Here is an 18,588-nt window from a genome sequence, read left to right as displayed (position 1 = left end):
TCAGATTTTTAAAAAAAATTCTTAAAACTACAACACAGTTTCCTAAAAATTTCGGCAAACAAAAATTTTAAGTCTTTTGTTTCCCTTTCTTTAATTTCCAGTTTCTCCAGTTATGAAGTGTCAGTTCTCAATTCCCTCTCCATGAACTTCATGCTTATGTTTTTTTCAGGCGTAAGTTTTACAAATTAGCTTCACCCTTCACGACTATCTTTTCATAAACTCTCTTAACATATTGAGTCAAGTAGTTTAATTCTATTCTTTGTCAATCCCCCTCCTTAGTTCTTTAGGGTCCAACTGTGTCTCATTCATTTCAATTTTGCCAACTAATATCCATACAATTTCTTATGCAAGATCTCGGCACTGTACCTCAATATTATGAGAAATGTGACTGACAACAGATTTTTCCATGTGCTCACACATCCATTCATTTGATATCAATTGACTCAATACTGAAGCCACTCATCCTTTCTTACATCCTTTCAAAACACTACAAATAAGCTGCATTTTTTATGTGACAAATCTATCTTCTCAGGTGAAACTCCAGTAAGATTGATCAGAAAAACAACTCTCTTTGGGGTAAGGGCTCAAACTCATGGGCCTTTTTTTTTTTCTATTTAGGAAATAAATAAAATGTAAATGTTTAATCTACTTTCTACTTTTATTGAAGTTTAAGTAAACTGGGCAACTAAATGTGTATAATGGTAGGTACCATAGATTCTCTTCCATTCTACCTCTAAATCAATTAAATGAAAACACTCGGGAGTTTGAAGCTCAATCTTGTGAACCTAGGAACAAAGAATGTCCAGATATGTTCATTAATTCAGAAATAAAATTTAATGACCCTTAATGTTGTTTTTACTAGTAGAAAGTAGGTTAACAGTCCTTAAATTTAACATATTTCTTTTTCTTTTTCTTTTTCTTTTTTTTTTTTTTTTTTTTGAGATGGAGTCTCACTCTGTCACCCAGGCTGGTGTGCAGTGGCAGGATTTCAGCTCACTGCAACCTCCGTCTCCTGGTTCAAGCAATTCTCATGCCTCAGAGTCCTCAGTAGCTGGGTTTAAAGGCATGCACCATCATGCCTGGCTAATTTTTGTATTTTTAGTAGAGACAGGGTTTTCACCATGTTGGCTGGGCTGGTCTTGAAATCCTGACCTCAAGTGATCCACCTGCCTCAGCCTCCCGAAGTGCTAAGATTTCAGGTGTGAGCTACTGTGCTGAGCCTAAATTTAACATATTTTTGAACAATCATAGACATGTCCTATTTTTAGCAGGAGCTCAAAGAAAATGTTTGATAAGGTACAGATTTATTATATTTTAGTCCAACCCCTATATTTAGCAAATACAAAACCATAGTCATGTTTACAATGTAAAAACTGTAGAATAGCTCTGTATACTAAAATATTATTAATAATGCAGTTTTTGAGAACCAAAATATCAGCTGGCTGACTTTGCTTTTATGATGTACATTAACATCTTTTAGCATGACAATACCACTAAGAGAAGTTCACCATTCTTTCAATATCTTTTGATTTCCAGTATGCATTACTAGTTGGCAAATTTATTTTAATGGCAGTATGGTAAGAATTCAGTCCAAAGAGCAAAGATTCATTTTGATGAACTATTTGATCATAAAACATGCAGTGGCAAATTTTCAATTCATAAACTATTTTTATCACTCAGTGAGGATTACTATTGTAGTTGGCATAATCATGAGAACTTTTTCCTGCTTGATTAAAAGCATTTACCATTACCATTAGATTGGCTATGACATGCAAGAGGTCCATAACCCCGCCAAGGATGTGGCATTCACCTCCCCAGCATGCTCAGTTCGTATATTAATGGCTGCCTTGATTAAGCTTGAACATGAAACACAACACACTTCAGAACATGTGTCTCAACAGAGCTTCCTACACCTTCCCCACTAGCTAATCAGACACGGGTCATCATTGTTTGGCTTGACTTCTCCTTCCAGCAGCAGATTCATCACCGCCTTTGTCAAATAGCTGCATGTTCCTCTTTTTCCCAGGGGAGGAGTGTTGTAAAAGGAAGTCATGTCATCCTACAAAGGAAAACAGTAAGCAAGGCATTCGATCTTCTGTTTGTAAAGAGTTGACAGGTAAAATCCGTGTCAGCTTAGGGGGAAAAATAAATTCACATAAAGATTTCCTTATGGAAAATATGAGATTCCTGAGCTTTTCTTTCATTTTCCTGAGGTGTATATAAAACAAAGACAGATATTTTTAGTATTCTCTCCTTTGTTGATAATTTTTATTTACTTAGAGAACCTCTTTACAGTTGAACATAAAATATTAAACAGAGAACCTGGAAGGGCCTATATTAGGCAGTACACAGCACCAACGTAGCCTGTCACTGCATTCTATTGTCCCCAGAATTTAATTTTATAGCCTTCTGGAGTCTATGCCTCCTCTCTGATAAAACATTTTTATGCTAACCATATAAAGGAAATTTATCTCTTTCTAGATCTCTTTTTTGTCAGAACTTCACAGCTGAACTGACTAGTAATTAACTAAAAAGTAACATTAATTCCTCGAAAAAGGCAGACTGCCCCTCAAGTATCCTATTTTGCACCTGTGAATCTGTTTTATAAAGTAAATGAAAAGAGATTAGGGATATTTTAAAGAATTGAGACAATGAAAAAATTCTCAAAAAAAAAAAAAAGCTGTGTACTTACTTGTTTTTCAATTTCCTTTAGCCGACTCTGATCTTTTTGAAATTCATTAAATGCTTCTTTGACCAGTCTGTCTAGATCTACTTTGTCTTGAAATTCTAGCTCGGGGTTTCTTTCCAGTACAATGGATACAACCATAAGTAACTAGAAGAGACAGACATTGAAAGCCAACTATATGAACCATAATAGTGACATGTTTTCACCCTTTGATCAGATGAATGGGTGATCCAAAGGATATTCTATATGATGGGGGCTCAAGGATCACCTATGGAAGGAATCTTCCTAATTTTGCAAGTTATTTGCATAAATTCCGTTTGCAAAGTGCACCTTTTTTTTCATTGTGTGTATCCCTAGAAATGTTTTTTAATCAGTTAAATAAAACCGTTAACTTAGAAAAATGACTTTCCTAACCCATCATGTACATAATACATGATACCCTATTCACCCAAAGTGTCTGAACTCTTTCTAGGCCTTTGGGTGTCAATCCTTGTTGGCAAGACACCAAAACACTGTCTGTGGAGAGAGGGGTCAGGGACCAAAGCCAGAGAAGCCAGGTAGGTTCAATGGAGACTCTGGACCCAGGTTCAGGATCAAACGACCTGGAGCCCAGGACCCAAATGAGTATAAGTCTGTGATGCCACAGTAGTTTCTCAAGGGATGGCCATGTTTTAAAAAAATATGTTTAACTCTGACCCCTGTGACAAAAGTCCTATTTGGTCTGTATAAACTATCTTAGTTTAATGAATCACCCTATTGCTTGGCCATCACATACACCTATCCTAAGTGGTAATGTTCATTTTAGATGCTAAATTCCTATAAGCAAAAATAATATCTGCATATGCAATAATTGGTAAAGGCTCTCTGATGATGTTTATGGCTCCTAATTTGTACACTGAACAGGAAACACGCCTCATAGTTCCCAATTTTGGATTCTTATTGACTGTATTTTATCTCGATGCTTCAAAAACAGAACCTGAAAGAACCAAAGGAAACACAGTAAAATCCAGGGGTCACAATGTGGGAAACCTTAGGGCAGGCCTTTAGCCATGAGAATATGAAGTTTTGCTGTAGGTCTAAAGGAAAGTGTCTTCTGCAAAGGGAATGACCTCACTGTGGTCAACAAGAAGGATCTCTATGTCTACTATACGTCCCAGATGCTGGGTACTAGACATGGAAGGCATTCACCTGCCTAATAACCCCGTCTTTTCGCAACCCAGTCTGCCTCATGCTGTGAAAATGATTGGCTGATACTATTCCACATCCTGGGACATCAAAGAGGAGGCTAAATCTACTCAGCTCTGACTGCAGCTCCAGACATGCTAGATTTTAGGAGGTGCCATGTCCAGGTTGGCAGTCACACAGAGCTTCTGTAGCAATAAGACATATTATCTACCCTTGAGAAACACAAAAGTCGGATGGATACATTCCCAGGGAAAGAGACAAAGTGCGGATAAGCTAAATATTAAATTCATCAATTGGTGGCTTCTCTATGTATTTGGGGTGATGTTTAACATGACAAAAGGGCACATGTGTTCTGTTAATTTTACATGTAACTTTATACAGGGCAGTGATACACCATGCAATGACATGTCTTCTCTGCACATAGAGATGTCTAGAAAGATGTCCCTCAAAATATTAACAGCAATGATCTCTTGCTAGTGAGTGTGGGGGAAACTTATATTCTTTTCTATAATTTTCTAAACTGCTGAAACTTTCTACAATAGTTGTGCTTATTTCTGTGAATAGAAAAAAAAAGAAAAGAAAGTGAATAGAAAAAGGTCACCTCCTGTACTTTTATGATGTGGCTGATACACTTGATGCTGAGGGGTGATTGTGTGGCTGAAAAGCAGGGGTCGGTTCTCCCTTCCTGGAGGAGCCTGAGGTGTCTGAATTGCTCGTGTGCCTTGCCTTGGGTCAGGGGTGGCCATCTTCTTGAGGACTCGGCTGGGAGAGATCAAGGCTCCGGAAAGAACAGGGTTCTGGGTCTCATAGGAGAGATCGGGGTACCGGAAACAATAGGATTCTGGGTCTCATAGGCAGTTTCCCTTATACTAGTTTTCACGGAGCAGAGAGAAGGCATTTATTCAGCAATCTTCATTTCTTACTACTCACCTCTACAACGATCTGTCTGTACTGTGGCTGGTCAATATTTCCCAACGTGTCTTCAACAAGGAGAGAGAAATTCATCTCATACATGGTCATATCTGACAGGGTTGGTTGCTGAAAAAAATAACTCCACATTAACATGCTGAACCGTTATGCTCTGGTTCTCATTTAATAGAATAATTTCATTTTCTAATCATTAATAGTTTCCAGTTTTTATAAAACCTTGGAGAACATTTTCAGCTACACAACTGGATTTTATATATGTCAAACTACTAAAGCCAACCAGCTGACTATTGTGATAAATTAAACCTCCCATTTTTAGTAGTTACCTTCACTATATTAATGTTTTTGAGAAAAAGGACTATGTTAGAAGGCCACTTTAATACACAAAAGGAATAGCCAAACACTGAGACGACAAATAGTGTACATATTGCTTTCAGAATTTACACGAGAAGTTATGCTTGCTGTCAGGCTCCCGCACAGAAGTCACCTGCTATTGAATTTACATCATTTCTGTGGCAGCTCCTTTCTGACCTGGCAGCATAAAAATGCATACAAACAAGCAAAAACAATATTATGTGCAGAACTGGGAAGGAAACAGGAAAAAAGCGATGCTAAAAGAATTTCCTCTACTCTGCCCTTTATCTTTCATTTAAAACAAGAATACTGTGTAGTTTTCCATTCATTTCTTCACAATCCAAATGAAAGCAGAAAATAAACTAAAATTCAAATCCGAATCTGGGCATGGGGAATATTCCTTAGAGGATGGAAGGGAAGGCTCTGAACATTAGGCTTGTATGGTGGAAGGCAGATGGGGTGACTAGATCATTACCAGAGAGGCAGAAATGATGAGACATACTTGTTTTCACCTCAATGATAGTTTACAGTGAACTCAGTCAGGTTCAGAACTATGTCTATCTACTTACCACTCAAAATGGGACCCAATGTCCTCTTTCAATCAAGTGACAGCAAAGTTGTTCAGCCTGGTATAATAATGCCTTAGTCTATATTCATAGATATTCAATACAACTAACTATTGTATTTCATAGTCAATATAATCCAACATATTATTAATGTTTACAGGTAGTACCTAATTTGGGGAAAATAAAGCCCCATTGCTAAACACAGTTATAATTGGCTAGATCTCTAGCAATGGGCTTAATGGGGTTACAGAAGGAAAGGAAGACCCTTTCTTGGTTTCACATTAATTTTTTCTTAATATATCTCATTAAAAAAGTCAACCTAGCTACTGTGCAACTACAGAAGAGATACCAAGCTTGCCTTATTTCCTACTCTTCTGAAAGGACTTAGGGTAAGTAGTGTAGCAGAGAAGTTAAGAGAAAAGGCTCAGCAGCTACACTGCCAGGGGTCACACCCTGGGGCAGCTACTTACTAGATGTGTGACCTTGAGGAAATCATTTATCTGTGTTTCAGTGTCCTCTTCTGTCAAACTGGAATACTAATAACAAAGCATCAGCCTCAAAAAATTGTCGAACGGATTAAATAAGCACTTAGAAAAGTGCTTGGTGCATAAAAATACTTAACATGTGTTTATTGTCTTATTGTTACTTTTAGCAAAGAGAGGATATTAGCAAAGCAAGGATACTACATGTTAAGTGGCCCAGACTGCCAGACAATTAAATGAAAATCTGGTAAGTATTAGTAGGGGCTGAGAAAGAAGCTAACAAGTGGTTGTGAGCGTGCACTGCCCAGGGAGGCAGACAGGAGGCCTTGCCAGAGGGTTTGAACTCGAGCAATGAGGCGCTGCTCTCTGCTCTCAAGAGATGGTGCTGCTCCTGAACAGTAATCATAGGGCACCCAGGAGAGGGCTGGGCCCTGCACTGACAGTCAAATGAAACTACTTGCAGTCTGTGAACAGTATAAATACTTTTTAGAAGTTTTTATGCATTTTTTTGAATAAGTAATATATTCACAGCATTCAGACTTTGAAAGGTTTAAAAGGGTTCCAGGGAAGAGCCCACACCATCCTCCCAGTCACACAGTTCCTTTTACCAAAGACTAAGAAAAGAATACTACCAATTTCCTATGGGTCCTTACAGAGACACTCTTAGGTAGATACAAGCAAAATGAGTGTGGGTCTGTGCCTTTGAGAATACTTTATTTGTATAAAGAACTACATCAAAATTTATTTGGTTGAGATTTCAACACTAAAAACAATTACAGTACTCTATTTCCAAAAGGCTAATCCTTCTCTTTTGTGTATAAGTAGAATGACTTAGATGCCAGGATTAAATAATCACATCAAAGAAGCAGGCCAGTGTATATCACATGGGAAACCATCAGAAGGAGAGGGCACTAACTCACTTGGACCACAGGTAAGGTACACCTGGAGTGAAGTAAGTGATTGTCTGTCCAATGACCTAAAAAGTTACTGCATTTTTCACATTCAACACAATTCCTAAGTGGTGATTTCCTCATCCACAGCACTACTAGGCCCCATTGTTTCTTAGGTCTGCTCTGGTTCTGTCTTTCCAATGCATGCTTTACTGTTTGTGAGGCACCCCAGCACTGACCCACCACCACTTGGGGGTAGTGAAGGGGTACCCACGTTTAAAGTAAAGCCAATATAGGAAACTCTAAGCTGGTAAGTAAACAAAGGAAGGACAGCTTGCTCAACAAGAGGTTTGGCTATGTGATTTTTAAAAAGGGAATATCCTCAAAATATCTAAAATATGACAATACCAACAATTTTTTTTTTATTAAATATGACTTCCAGCAATATAGCCATTTGGTAAAGTGAGCCTTTTCTGCCTACAGGGACACTAAATTTGAAAAATAAAAGTAACTCAGATTGGGGAAAAAAATTTTCAATCCAATTGATTAGACGTCTTATTTTCTAGTATTTCATTCCTTCTTTGAAAATACTCTTAGAACGCTGAAAAGGAGAAAAGTTATTTGCAGTGCAAGAGGAAAGGATTCACTACCCTTTGCGAAGTCTCCTTTCTTTATGTGAACATGGTGGGGCTTTACCTGAGGCAAATGCTTCCCAGCAACAATGATCCCATTAGGCGTGCGCTCCAGAATCTGCCATACTCGGTCATAGAACCCGGTGGGAGTTCTATTCAAAGACCCATCGATCTGACGCCTGTTCAGCCAACATCTGTAACAAAAGGCAAATGTCTCAGAGTTAAAGAACAAGCTTGTTCTGGTAGACAGCAGGGCTTTCAATATGAACTAATTGTTCTGATAGGGTAAGAAATAAAAGCCAAAGGCCATCAATGATGCATATCTCCGTGTGTTACAGAGGCTAGTAAATATTTCATAATGAAAACAGGGCTGGCAGGACAGGAGGAAGTCTCCAAGATTCTAAAAAATTTAACAGACAAAATGTTATCCTGTAAGTAAGCTATGAATTGCTTACTACATGCTCAAATGATTTTCAAGTATACAGAGCAGCTCCCTTTAAAAACACAGCAGCTGTGAATTTCATAATAACTTGATGTTGTTTTCACATATAATAAAATGTAAGCTCCATGAAGGCACGGAAATCATATAATTTGATCACTCCTATACACCTCTCCCAGAAAGGTGCTTAGTAAACACTTAAAAAGTGAATGAATAAATGATGTTCAAAAAAGCATTTTATATAGAATAAAATTACCTTATTTTAAACCTTATAGAAGTTTGCTATTTAGACATAGCTAAAGTTCTCTTGCTGAAAAAAGATATAAAATCTTACATTATAATAACAGAATGTAGTGATACACCAAAATTTTATCTTTTATTTTCATGGATTAAGCATTTAAGTATTAAATCTTAAAGATACAATACATCATTCACAAACTGCTAAAAATATTCTTGCAAAAGTTGAAGAAAGGACAGATACATTTATTTATTTGTTTATTTATTTATTTATTTGACAGGGTCTTGCTGTGTCACCCAGGCTGGAGTGCAATGGCTCGATCATAGCTCACTGCAACCTCTAATTCCTGGGCTCAAGCGATCCTCCCACCTCAGCCTTTCCAGTGGCTAAGATTACAGACATGCACTACCATGTCTGGTTAATTTTTAAATTTTTTGTTGAGATGGGGTCTGCCTATGTTGTCCAGGCTGGTCTTGAGCTCCTGGCCTCAAGTAATCCTTCTGCCTTGGCCTCCCAAAGTGCTGAGATTATAGGCATGAACCACGGCACACAGCCCAGATACATGTTTTTTACACTTAGTATTTTAAAAGACAGCAGAGTGAAATGTATACTCAATTACAAGGGAAATATGTCATGACCAACACTATTTCTAGGTATGACAATAGCTATGCAGGATACAGTAAACAGAAAAAGACATGTTTGCGCTGGAGAAGGAGGACCAATGAAAATTTATCACTACATAGGTAAGAGGGGCATCTATTTTTGGATACATAAAATTTCTTTTAATAGGCACAGGCTTGCATTGCTGGGTTTAGTGTTTCACCAAAGTGACAAAGCTCAAACGTCTAAGGGTTCCTTGGTGATGTTTTACTTTAGATAACTGGATACCCCACTGCCTGCATTTTATTTTCCCCTCATTCCCTTTGTTTGGCAATGAAAAAATATGTTTTTGGAGTTATATGAAGTTATGATTAATACTTTAAAAAGGAGATACTTCGTAGGACAACAGAAAAAGTAGAAACATGAGAATACTCATAATGGAGGTAGAAAATTATTTTGAAAGATCCTTTATTTTTTGTCTTTTCATTTTGAAAAATTTCAGACTTACCGAAAAGTCATGAATATAAACCATAAAGTTCCTGTATACTCTTTACTTAACTTCCCTTTTCCTTTTTTTTTTTTTTTTTTTTGAGACAGGGTCTGATTCTATCACTGAGGCTGGAGTGCAGTGGTGCAATCTCGACTCTGCAGCCTCAGCTTACTGGGTTCAGGTGATCCTCCCACGTCGGCCTCCTGAGTAGTTGGAACTACAGGCATGTGCCGCGACATCCAGCTAATTTTTGTGTTTTTTGTAGAGATGGGGTCTTGCCGTGTTGCCCAGCCTGGTCTCAAACTCCTGGGCTCAAGCAATCTGCCTGCTTCAGCCTCCCAAATTGTTGGGATCACAGGTGTGAGCCATCGTGCCTGGCCTTCCTCTACTCTTGTTATCTTACATAACTGTAGTATAAAACCAGGGAGTAAACAACGATACAATACTATTAATTAATCTATGGATCTAATTCAAATTTTGTCAATTTTACCACTAATATTCTTGTTTTGATCCAGAATCCAATCCAGAATTGGTGTTTAGTTTCCGTGTCTCCTGAGGCTCCTCTAGCAGTTTATTGGTTGTCCTTTATCTTTCATAACCTTCACACTTTAGAAATGTCAGTTATTTTGTAAGATGTACCTCAATTTGGGTTGGTCTGATGTTTCCTGATGAATAGACTGAGATTATGCATTTTTGGCAAGAGTATCTAGAAGTGATGTTGTGCACTTTTCTTATTTATTTACTTATTTTTATAGAGATGGGGTCTCAGAATGTTGCCCAGGCTAGTCTCAAACTCGTGGGCTCAAAGGACGCTCCTGCTCCAGCCTCCCAAAGTGCTAGGATCACAAGCTTGAGCCACCATGCCCGGCCCATCATGCCCTTTTCAATGCATCATATCAGGGGATATATGATTTTGATGTGTCTTATTACTGGCGATGTTCACCTTAATCTTTTGGTTAAGGTAGAGTCAGCTGGGTTTCTCCACTGTAAAATCACTATTTTTTCCTTTACAATTTAAGCATCTTGAGTGGAAACACATTGGAATGATGAAACTCTCCATTTTTCATCATACTTCCATGCAATGATGGTTTTTGCCAGCAACAATGATAACTATTGTATTTGTCTATTTTTGTCATCCTATCTACACTTATAATTGGAATTCTATTATAAGAAAGGTCTCTTCACTCCCATTTGTCTATTTATATAAGCATAGACTCATGGGTATGTAAGAATGTTTCTTCCCATTTTCCTTTGGGATTTTGGTTGTCTGTCCCTCAATTTTTAAGAATTCTTGGTTATAAGCTCTTTGTGGCATATGTTTTGTTCCAGCTTCTCAGTTATCTTTTGACATTGGTTGTCTACTTTTTGCCATACAAAGTGTTGTTTTTAATTTTCATATAGTCTTATTAACTTTTCTTTTGTTGTCCTTGGGTTGAGTCATTATTAGAAGGTCTTTCCCATATTAAGAGTAAAAAGGAATTTAACCATGTCTTCTTGTTTTCTATTATTTCATTTTTACATTTAGATTTCTAATCTATTTGGAGTGTATTCTTATGTGTGGTATAAACTACAGGTGTGATTATATCTTTTTGCAAATGGCTATCCAGTTGTCTCATCACTATTTAAAAAGTCCATCCTTGGCCTTTGTCACACATTAAATTTCCATATATACTTGGGGGTCTATTTCTGGACTTTCTATACTGTTCAACTCTTCTATTTGTCTGTTGTGCACCAATATCACACTGTTTTAATTACAGAGGCTTTATAGTATGTTTTAATGTCTAGCAGGGCAAGTCCTTCTTTTATGTTTTTCTGATTATTCTTATGTTTGTTTTTCCATATGAAGTTTTGTATTAACTTGTCTTAACCTCATAAAAACAGCTAGTTGAAATGTTTTTGGAATTGAATTATATTTACAACTGACATCTTTATAACATGAATGTTCCTATTTAAGAACGAGGATGCCTTTCCATTTATTCAAATTTACTTTTGTGGAAGACAGCTTTTGTAAATGGCCTAGGCAGATTTTTCTAGGCATATAGCTATACCACTTTGGTAAATGCCAGGCACAAATGTACTCAATAAATACTTTCCTAAATACTTACATTAAAGCTATTTCTGTAATAAAAAAGTTCTTCAAGTCAACACAATCCACAAGTATTTGTTTTGTTCTTAGTGTAAGCTTAGCACAAGTCTGGAAAGGGTTTAGCATTGAAGTCTATTTAGGGAGACAAAGTCACAGGCAACATATTTAAATAATGTTACCAAACCCAATCCTATCTGCCAAAATGCTGGGAGGAGATGGTGAGTGCCACAAAGGTTCAGAAAGGAAACTGACTTCAGAAAGTGGTATGAGGTGTTACATTTTGCACAGAATAATAAAAATGAAGAAATGCTTATAAACTATACTGGAAAAAAAGCATAAAATTCAAATCAATGCAAAATAATAATTGAAGACAGACATTTTGATTGGTCTTTCTGTTTACACTTTCCATCTAGTGGGGTGGCCTCTGACACTCTGTTGAATTTTACTTATTAATATCTTATCAATTTCATAGATATATCAAGCTAAAAATTATGATGTTATTGTAAATCCAGAGTATCATGTAGGTAACAAGGGGCCCTTATTACCTTCCATTCTGTTGAGGCTGCAGAATATCCAGCAGAAGCTGTTTAACTTCACTAGGTGACAGCTGATACAAGTCCAAGGCTGGCTGGTCTCCGCCACGGATCTGAAGTTCATACTCCATGGCATGGATGATCCACCTGAAACAAAACAGGGGAAGCATGAATCAATAACTCTTGAAATAAAATCACCTTCTGCTTCTCTCAGTAATGCCCTTAATAGCACTGACCCATTCAAAGGAGAATGAAGAAGAGGCCATTTGAGTTTCCTGAACCGTTGATACAATTACTTCCATCAAGATTATGTGACATGATCAGACTCTTAAAAATGAGGCCTGCCCTTGCACAGGTGGTGAGGTTGTACAACATTAAAATAGGTAAGTACTTAGGTTCTTAGCAAGTAAGATTTTACCCATCCATTGTGGTATTATTCTGTACATAAACAGCTGCCACACTGTATTTTCTTAACACTAGATACATGCCAAAAAAAAAAAGGAAAGAGAGCTAGAGAGAAACAACGCATTTCAAGAAATAGGCTGAGATATGCTATTATGTAAATGTTCCTTTCTCTGAAATCTCAAGCTTTTTGTTTTAAACCAATTTCCTTTACTTTGTAGTCATTCCTTTGGGGTGAGAGGAGACAGACAAGTACCTATCTTTGAAATATAAGGACACAATTAGTTATAACTTAGTTATAGTTGTACATTAAAGATGTACTTTAACCAATAGGTTGCAGAAGAGCCAAAATATTTAATTATTTTATGTGTAAATAATTTTTTGAGGAGGTTTTAAAAAGCATTTTTGTAGATTCATCTCATTTCTTCCATTTACTATATTCTGAGGACAGAACTCAGATAAACTAGTTATGAAAACCAAAGAAAACTCTGGAAATAATACTGTGCCTTAGGGAATGAGAAATTTACACACCATTAGGAAAAGCCAGGGAATTAGTTCACACAGCAGATTCCTATGCTTCATCCTTAAATCCTTCAGTGAACACTGCACAAAGAGAGGCAGTGCAACTGAGCATCTGGAAAGAATGCATCTTTATTCACCCATGCTGCCTTTCTCCCCCATGCCTTCTCTTTCTCTTCATACACTTCCTTGAAAGGCAACCTACAAGGATATTGCAGGTACAGAGATGAAAATGTTAGGGTAGATGTATTCAAAAGATTGAAGTCCTTCTTTCTGCCAATGCTGGTTTGCAAAACAACAGTGAGGCATCCTCATGGGATGACTAATGTCTCTCGATGTAGAGAACCGTAAGAAAAAATGCTAAGCCTTACCCAGTGATCCAGAGAGGGTGTCAACCAGGCCTGGTGGGCCAGGCCATAAGCCACAGGGTAACATGTATCAAGCTCTATGACAGTTCTAACCTCCACTGCCCTGAGCTCAGACAACTCTCAGCTCTTCCTACCTTCTCCCCTATTGTTTGTTGTTGCCATTTCTGGAAGTTGGGAGTTTAGTCTAGGGTAACACTGAGATGGATTATAAGGGCATGAGAGATACACAAGGATGAAACATACTAATTTTTAGAAATCAGTACTATTATTGTTGATACTATGGAATGAATATTTAATAGCTGCTCATTGGTAAGAGCAATAAAGATGAAGTATTTACAAACAACAAATGCCTGAAAGCTTCCTGTTATATACAACAACAAAACATGTAACAGAATCAAGATTTATCATTTATATTTCTCTTGTCAGTCGAAAAGAAAGACTGGACTACACCTATGTTACTGGCAAAGACTAGGCTTTCTTTACATCGTCCTCATTCTTATTGACTGTATTTAGCACAAATGTTACACAAGCATAAAAGTAACAAGAACATAGTTCTTTTGGATGCTTTGATGTTAAAGCTGCTTATGAAATTAGCTATTACAGCAACATTTTAGTTACAATAAACTACTCAGTGGGCCTCTTCTTTAAAACGAAAAGTTATATTTTTATTTTATAGACCAGGCATAGAATTGTCTTCTACTTATTTTATTTATTTATTTTATTCATTTCTTTACTTAGATTTAAAACTTACATTTGAGGCAGCTTAGAATAACAGAAGGAATACTGAATTAAACATCGAAAGACCTGCCTGTTGGTCTCCTCAATAAGTCAACGGAATGAAAAGGAAAGTGGGATTTCCTGTTGTAGATGAAGTGATTTAACAGACATAACCACTAATACCATGAGTCTTGTTTTATGTAATGATTCAAAAAGAGACCAACTGTAAAAAGTCATTTCGGGGATAACCCAGAGAAATTTAAATAAGAATTGAGTATCTGGTGATATTTTAAAAAATTACTGCTAATTTTGGTGGGTATGATAATGGTATTGGGATTATTGAGATACTGTCCTTTTTTAGAGCTATATACTCACTAAAATACTCACAGGTAAAAGTTAAATGTCTGGGATTTGCTTCATAATATACTATAGCAAAATAAAAGATAAAGCAAATATAGCAAATACAAATAGCTAAGCACTGCTTATACCCACTAAATAGTGAGTACATGGGAATGTACCAAGTAAGTCATTATACACTTAAAAGTCTTCATAATGAAAAGCAAAGACAGACTTAAATACCAATTCTGTCACTTACCAACTGTGCCCCACTGGCAGATTATTTTTCAAATGGGAATACTACTATTGCTCATTGAACTTACTTTATGAAATTATTTTGAGGAACAAATAATGTCTATAAAAAGGCTCTGAAATGTTAAAGCATCATAAAAATGTTAGTAAATTATTGTTATGTGATTTCTTAAACTCAGTTTAGAGGAAGGTAATGCAAATTTTTAATTCAAGTCTTGGAGTTACTTAAGCAAGTGTCACAGTCAATTAACTTCAGGAGGTATCTTCTAAAATAAATAACATTTTTATTTTTAAAAGGCTTACTTTTTAAACTCTGCCACTAACTTGAGTTATTAAAACTAAACATAGTTTATCACATTTATCTTTTAAAATCCTTAGTATCACGCACAAAGATAGCTGGAGACCTTAATGTTTTACCTTGGACTTCCATTTACAAAATCTCAGCAGTTTTGTGGGCAGATTATTGACAACACTGTTCTCAAAAATCATCAAAGAAAGAAGGTTTTTCACTCATTCAACCACAAATAAATACAATCTGTCATATTATTAAAATACATTTATTGGCTGGGTACGGCAGCTCATGCCGGTAATCCCAGCACTCTGGGAGGCTGAGGCGGCGGATCATGAGGCCAGGAGATTGAGACCATCCTGGCTAACACGGTGAAACCCTGTCTCCACTAAAAATACAAAAAATCAGCCAGGTGTGGTGGCAGGCGCCTGTAGTCCCAGCTACTCAGGAGGCTGAGGCAGGAGAATGGTGTGAACCCAGGAGGCGGAGCTTGCAGTGAGCCGAGATCACGCCACTGCACCCCAGCCTGGGCAACAGAGTGAGACTCTGTCTCAAAAAAAAAAAAAAAAAAGAAAAAGAAAAAAAACCACATTTATTCATTAAAATTGTTGGTCAAACTAATCTTTTTATACCTTGGAATTCTTCAAATAAAAACAGCAAAACAGCCTTAGACATAAACCATGAAACTATTAATAGCAGTCAGAAATCTACAGAAAGTAAATTACCAAGGAGTAACACAGTTAAGAATATCAAAGACATTTTATCCATTTGTAGGACTACTAATAAAGAAGGACATAGGAAAATCAGGCTAATTATCCCCTCATTCCCAATGACAAGGCCATAAAATCTGATTTGATAATTTTAGTACAAAAGCATTTTTTTTTTTCTTTTTGAGGAGGAGTCTCGCCCTGTCACCCAGGCTGGAGTGCAATGGCGTGATCTTGGCTCACCGCAACCTCCGGCTCCCAGGTTAAAGTGATTCTCCTGCCTAAGTCTCCTGAGTAGCTGGGATTACAGGCGTGCACCACCACACCCAGCTAATTTTTGTATTTTTAGTACAGACGAAGTTTCACCATGTTGGACAGGCTGGTCTTGAACTCCTAACCTCATGATCCGCCCACCTCGGCCTCCCAAAGTGCTGGGATTACAGGCGTAAGCCACTGTGCCTGGCCAGTACAAAAGCATTTAAATACAAAATAGGGAAAGGAAAAGATGGATGGATGGAAGGAAGGAAGGAAGAAGGAGGAAGGAAGGAAGGAAGGAAGGAACAAAGGGCAAAAGAAAGAAAATGTGGAAGGTCAAAATAATGAAGGTTATGGATGGCCCAGAGTCTTATACATTCAGTCTGTGTAAGAGCCAGAGATGCTCTACTCGCCAACAAGCAAATGAGAAAGTGGTAGATACACATGACTGACCAAATCAACCTTCATATATAACCAGGTTTGACTTGAGGACAATGAATTCTTTGGGACTGCTGGAAAAACGCAAAAGGGAATGTTAGTATTCTTCAGACAGTTCTGGGAATAAGCTTATCCTTTTAAAAACACTCTTTTTTTTTTTTTTTTTTTTTTGAGACGGAGTCTTGCTCTGTCGCCCAGGCTGGAGCACTAGAGTGTAGTGGCACGATCTCGGCTCACTGCAAGCTCTGCCTCCCAGGCTCACGCCATTCTCCTGCCTCAGCTTCCCAAGTAGCTGGGACTACAGGCGCCCGCTACTACGCCCAGCAAAGTTTTTGTATTTTTTAGTAGAGACGGGGTTTCACCGTGCTAGCCAGGATGGGCTTGATTTCCTGACCTCGTGATCCGCCTACCTTGGCCTCCCAGAGTGCTGGGATCACAGGGGTGAGCCACCGCGCCCGGCCTAAAAACACTCTTGTTTGGAGGCTAGTAAGGATACAGTGTGTGTATTGGCATGTTTCTTTCCCATATACCCCAATTAAGGAGTACAATATGAAATAAAGTACATGGAAATCTGACAGCAGTGGTAAACCAGAACACCTGAAATTTTATTTTATTTTTTTTGAGACATGGTCTTACTTGTTGCCCAGGGTGGAGTGCAGCTCTGTGATCTTGGCTTACTGCAATGACCACCTCAAGCAATCCTCCCACCTCAGCCTCCCGAGTAACTGGGACTACAGGCAGGCACCGCTACACCCAGCTAATTTTTAATTTTTTTGTAGAGAAGGGGTTTTGCCATGTTGCCCAACTGGTCTCAAACTCCTGGGCTCAAGTGATTCATCCACCTTGGCCCCTCAAAGTGCTGGGATTACAAGTATAAGCCACTGCACCTGACCAGCTGAAATTTTCTGGAAAAAAAAAAAAGCCATACAGAATAGAACTGATCCTTGGAAAAAATAATTTTTTTTTAAATAATCATTTTAAGATTTCCAGATAATACAAGGATCTGCTAAGTTTGCTGTTAAACAAATGATTGGAGGTGGAGCCAAGATGGCCAAATAGGAACAGCTCCGGTCTACAGTTCCCAGTGTGAGCGATGCAGAAGACGGGTGATTTCTGCATTTCCATCTGAGGTACCGGGTTCATCTCACTAGGGAGTGCCAGACAGTGGGTGCAGGACAGTGGGTGAAGCCCACCGTGCGAGAGCCGAAGCAGGGCAAGGCATTACCTCACTTGAGAAGCACAAGGGGTCAGGGAGTTCCCTTTCCTAGTCAAAGAAAGGGGTGAAAGACAGCACCTGGAAAATTGGGTCACTCCCACCCTAATACTGTGCTTTCCCAAGGGGCTTAAAAAACAGCACACCAGGAGATTATATCCCACACATGGCTTGGAGGGTCCTATGCCCACGGAGTCTCGCTGATTGCTAGCACAGCAGTCTGAGATCAAACTGCAAGGCGGCAGCGAGGGTGGGAGAGGGGCGCCTGCCATTGCCAAGGCTTGATTAGGTAAACAAAGCAGCCAGGAAGCTCCAACTGGGTGGAGCCCACCACAGCTCAAGGAGGCCTGCCTGCCTCTGTAGGCTCCACCTCTGGGGGCAGGGCACAGGCAAACAAAAAGACGGCAGTAACCTCTGCAGACTTAAATGTCCCTGTCTGACAGCTTTGAAGAGAGTAGTGGTTCTCCCAGCACACAGCTGGAGATCTGAGAACAAGCAGACTGCCTCCTCAAGTAGGTCCTTGACCCCCGAGCAGCCTAACTGGGAGGCACCCCCCAGTAGGGGCAGACTGACACCTTACACGGCCGGGTACTCCTCTGAGACAAAACTTCCAGAGGAACAATCAGGCAGCAGCATTTGCGGTTCACCAAGATCCACTGTTCTACAGCCACTGCTGCTGATACCCAGGCAAACAGGGTCTGGAGTGGACCTCTAGCAAACTCCAACAGACCTGCAGCTGAGGGTCCTGTCTGTTAGAAGGAAAACTAACAAACAGAAAGGACATCCACACCAAAAATCCTTCTGTACATCACCATCATCAAAGACCAAAAGTAGATAAAACCACAAAGATGGGGAAAAAAACGGAGCAGAAAAACTGGAAACTCTAAAAAGCAGAGCACCTCTCCTCCTCCAAAGGAATGCAGCTCCTCACCAGCAACAGAACAAAGCTGAATGGAGAATGACTTTGATGAGCTGAGAGAAGAA

General features: G+C 38.5%; 1 protein-coding gene across 8 annotated transcripts in view; it reads right to left on the bottom strand.

Moving 5' to 3' along the window:
- Window positions 1–1,287: 1,287 nt before the first annotated feature.
- Window positions 1,288–18,588, bottom strand: part of PHKB (phosphorylase kinase regulatory subunit beta) — a 245,101-nt gene continuing 227,800 nt past the window's right edge. For all 8 annotated transcript variants that reach the window (XM_019012271.4, XM_063700179.1, XM_004057607.5 and 5 more), the window contains 5 exons: window positions 12,121–12,255; window positions 7,787–7,916; window positions 4,802–4,909; window positions 2,693–2,833; window positions 1,288–2,059 (listed from right to left, as the gene is read on the bottom strand). In XM_019012271.4, coding sequence (XP_018867816.1) covers window positions 1,922–2,059; window positions 2,693–2,833; window positions 4,802–4,909; window positions 7,787–7,916; window positions 12,121–12,255 — 652 coding nt within the window. In that variant the 3' untranslated portion in view covers window positions 1,288–1,921. The remainder of the gene's footprint in view (window positions 2,060–2,692; window positions 2,834–4,801; window positions 4,910–7,786; window positions 7,917–12,120; window positions 12,256–18,588) is intronic.

Source organism: Gorilla gorilla, chromosome 18 (assembly GCF_029281585.2).
Source record: "Gorilla gorilla gorilla isolate KB3781 chromosome 18, NHGRI_mGorGor1-v2.1_pri, whole genome shotgun sequence".
Lineage (NCBI taxonomy): Eukaryota > Metazoa > Chordata > Mammalia > Primates > Hominidae > Gorilla > Gorilla gorilla.
This window is presented reverse-complemented; position numbering and strand designations above follow the sequence as displayed.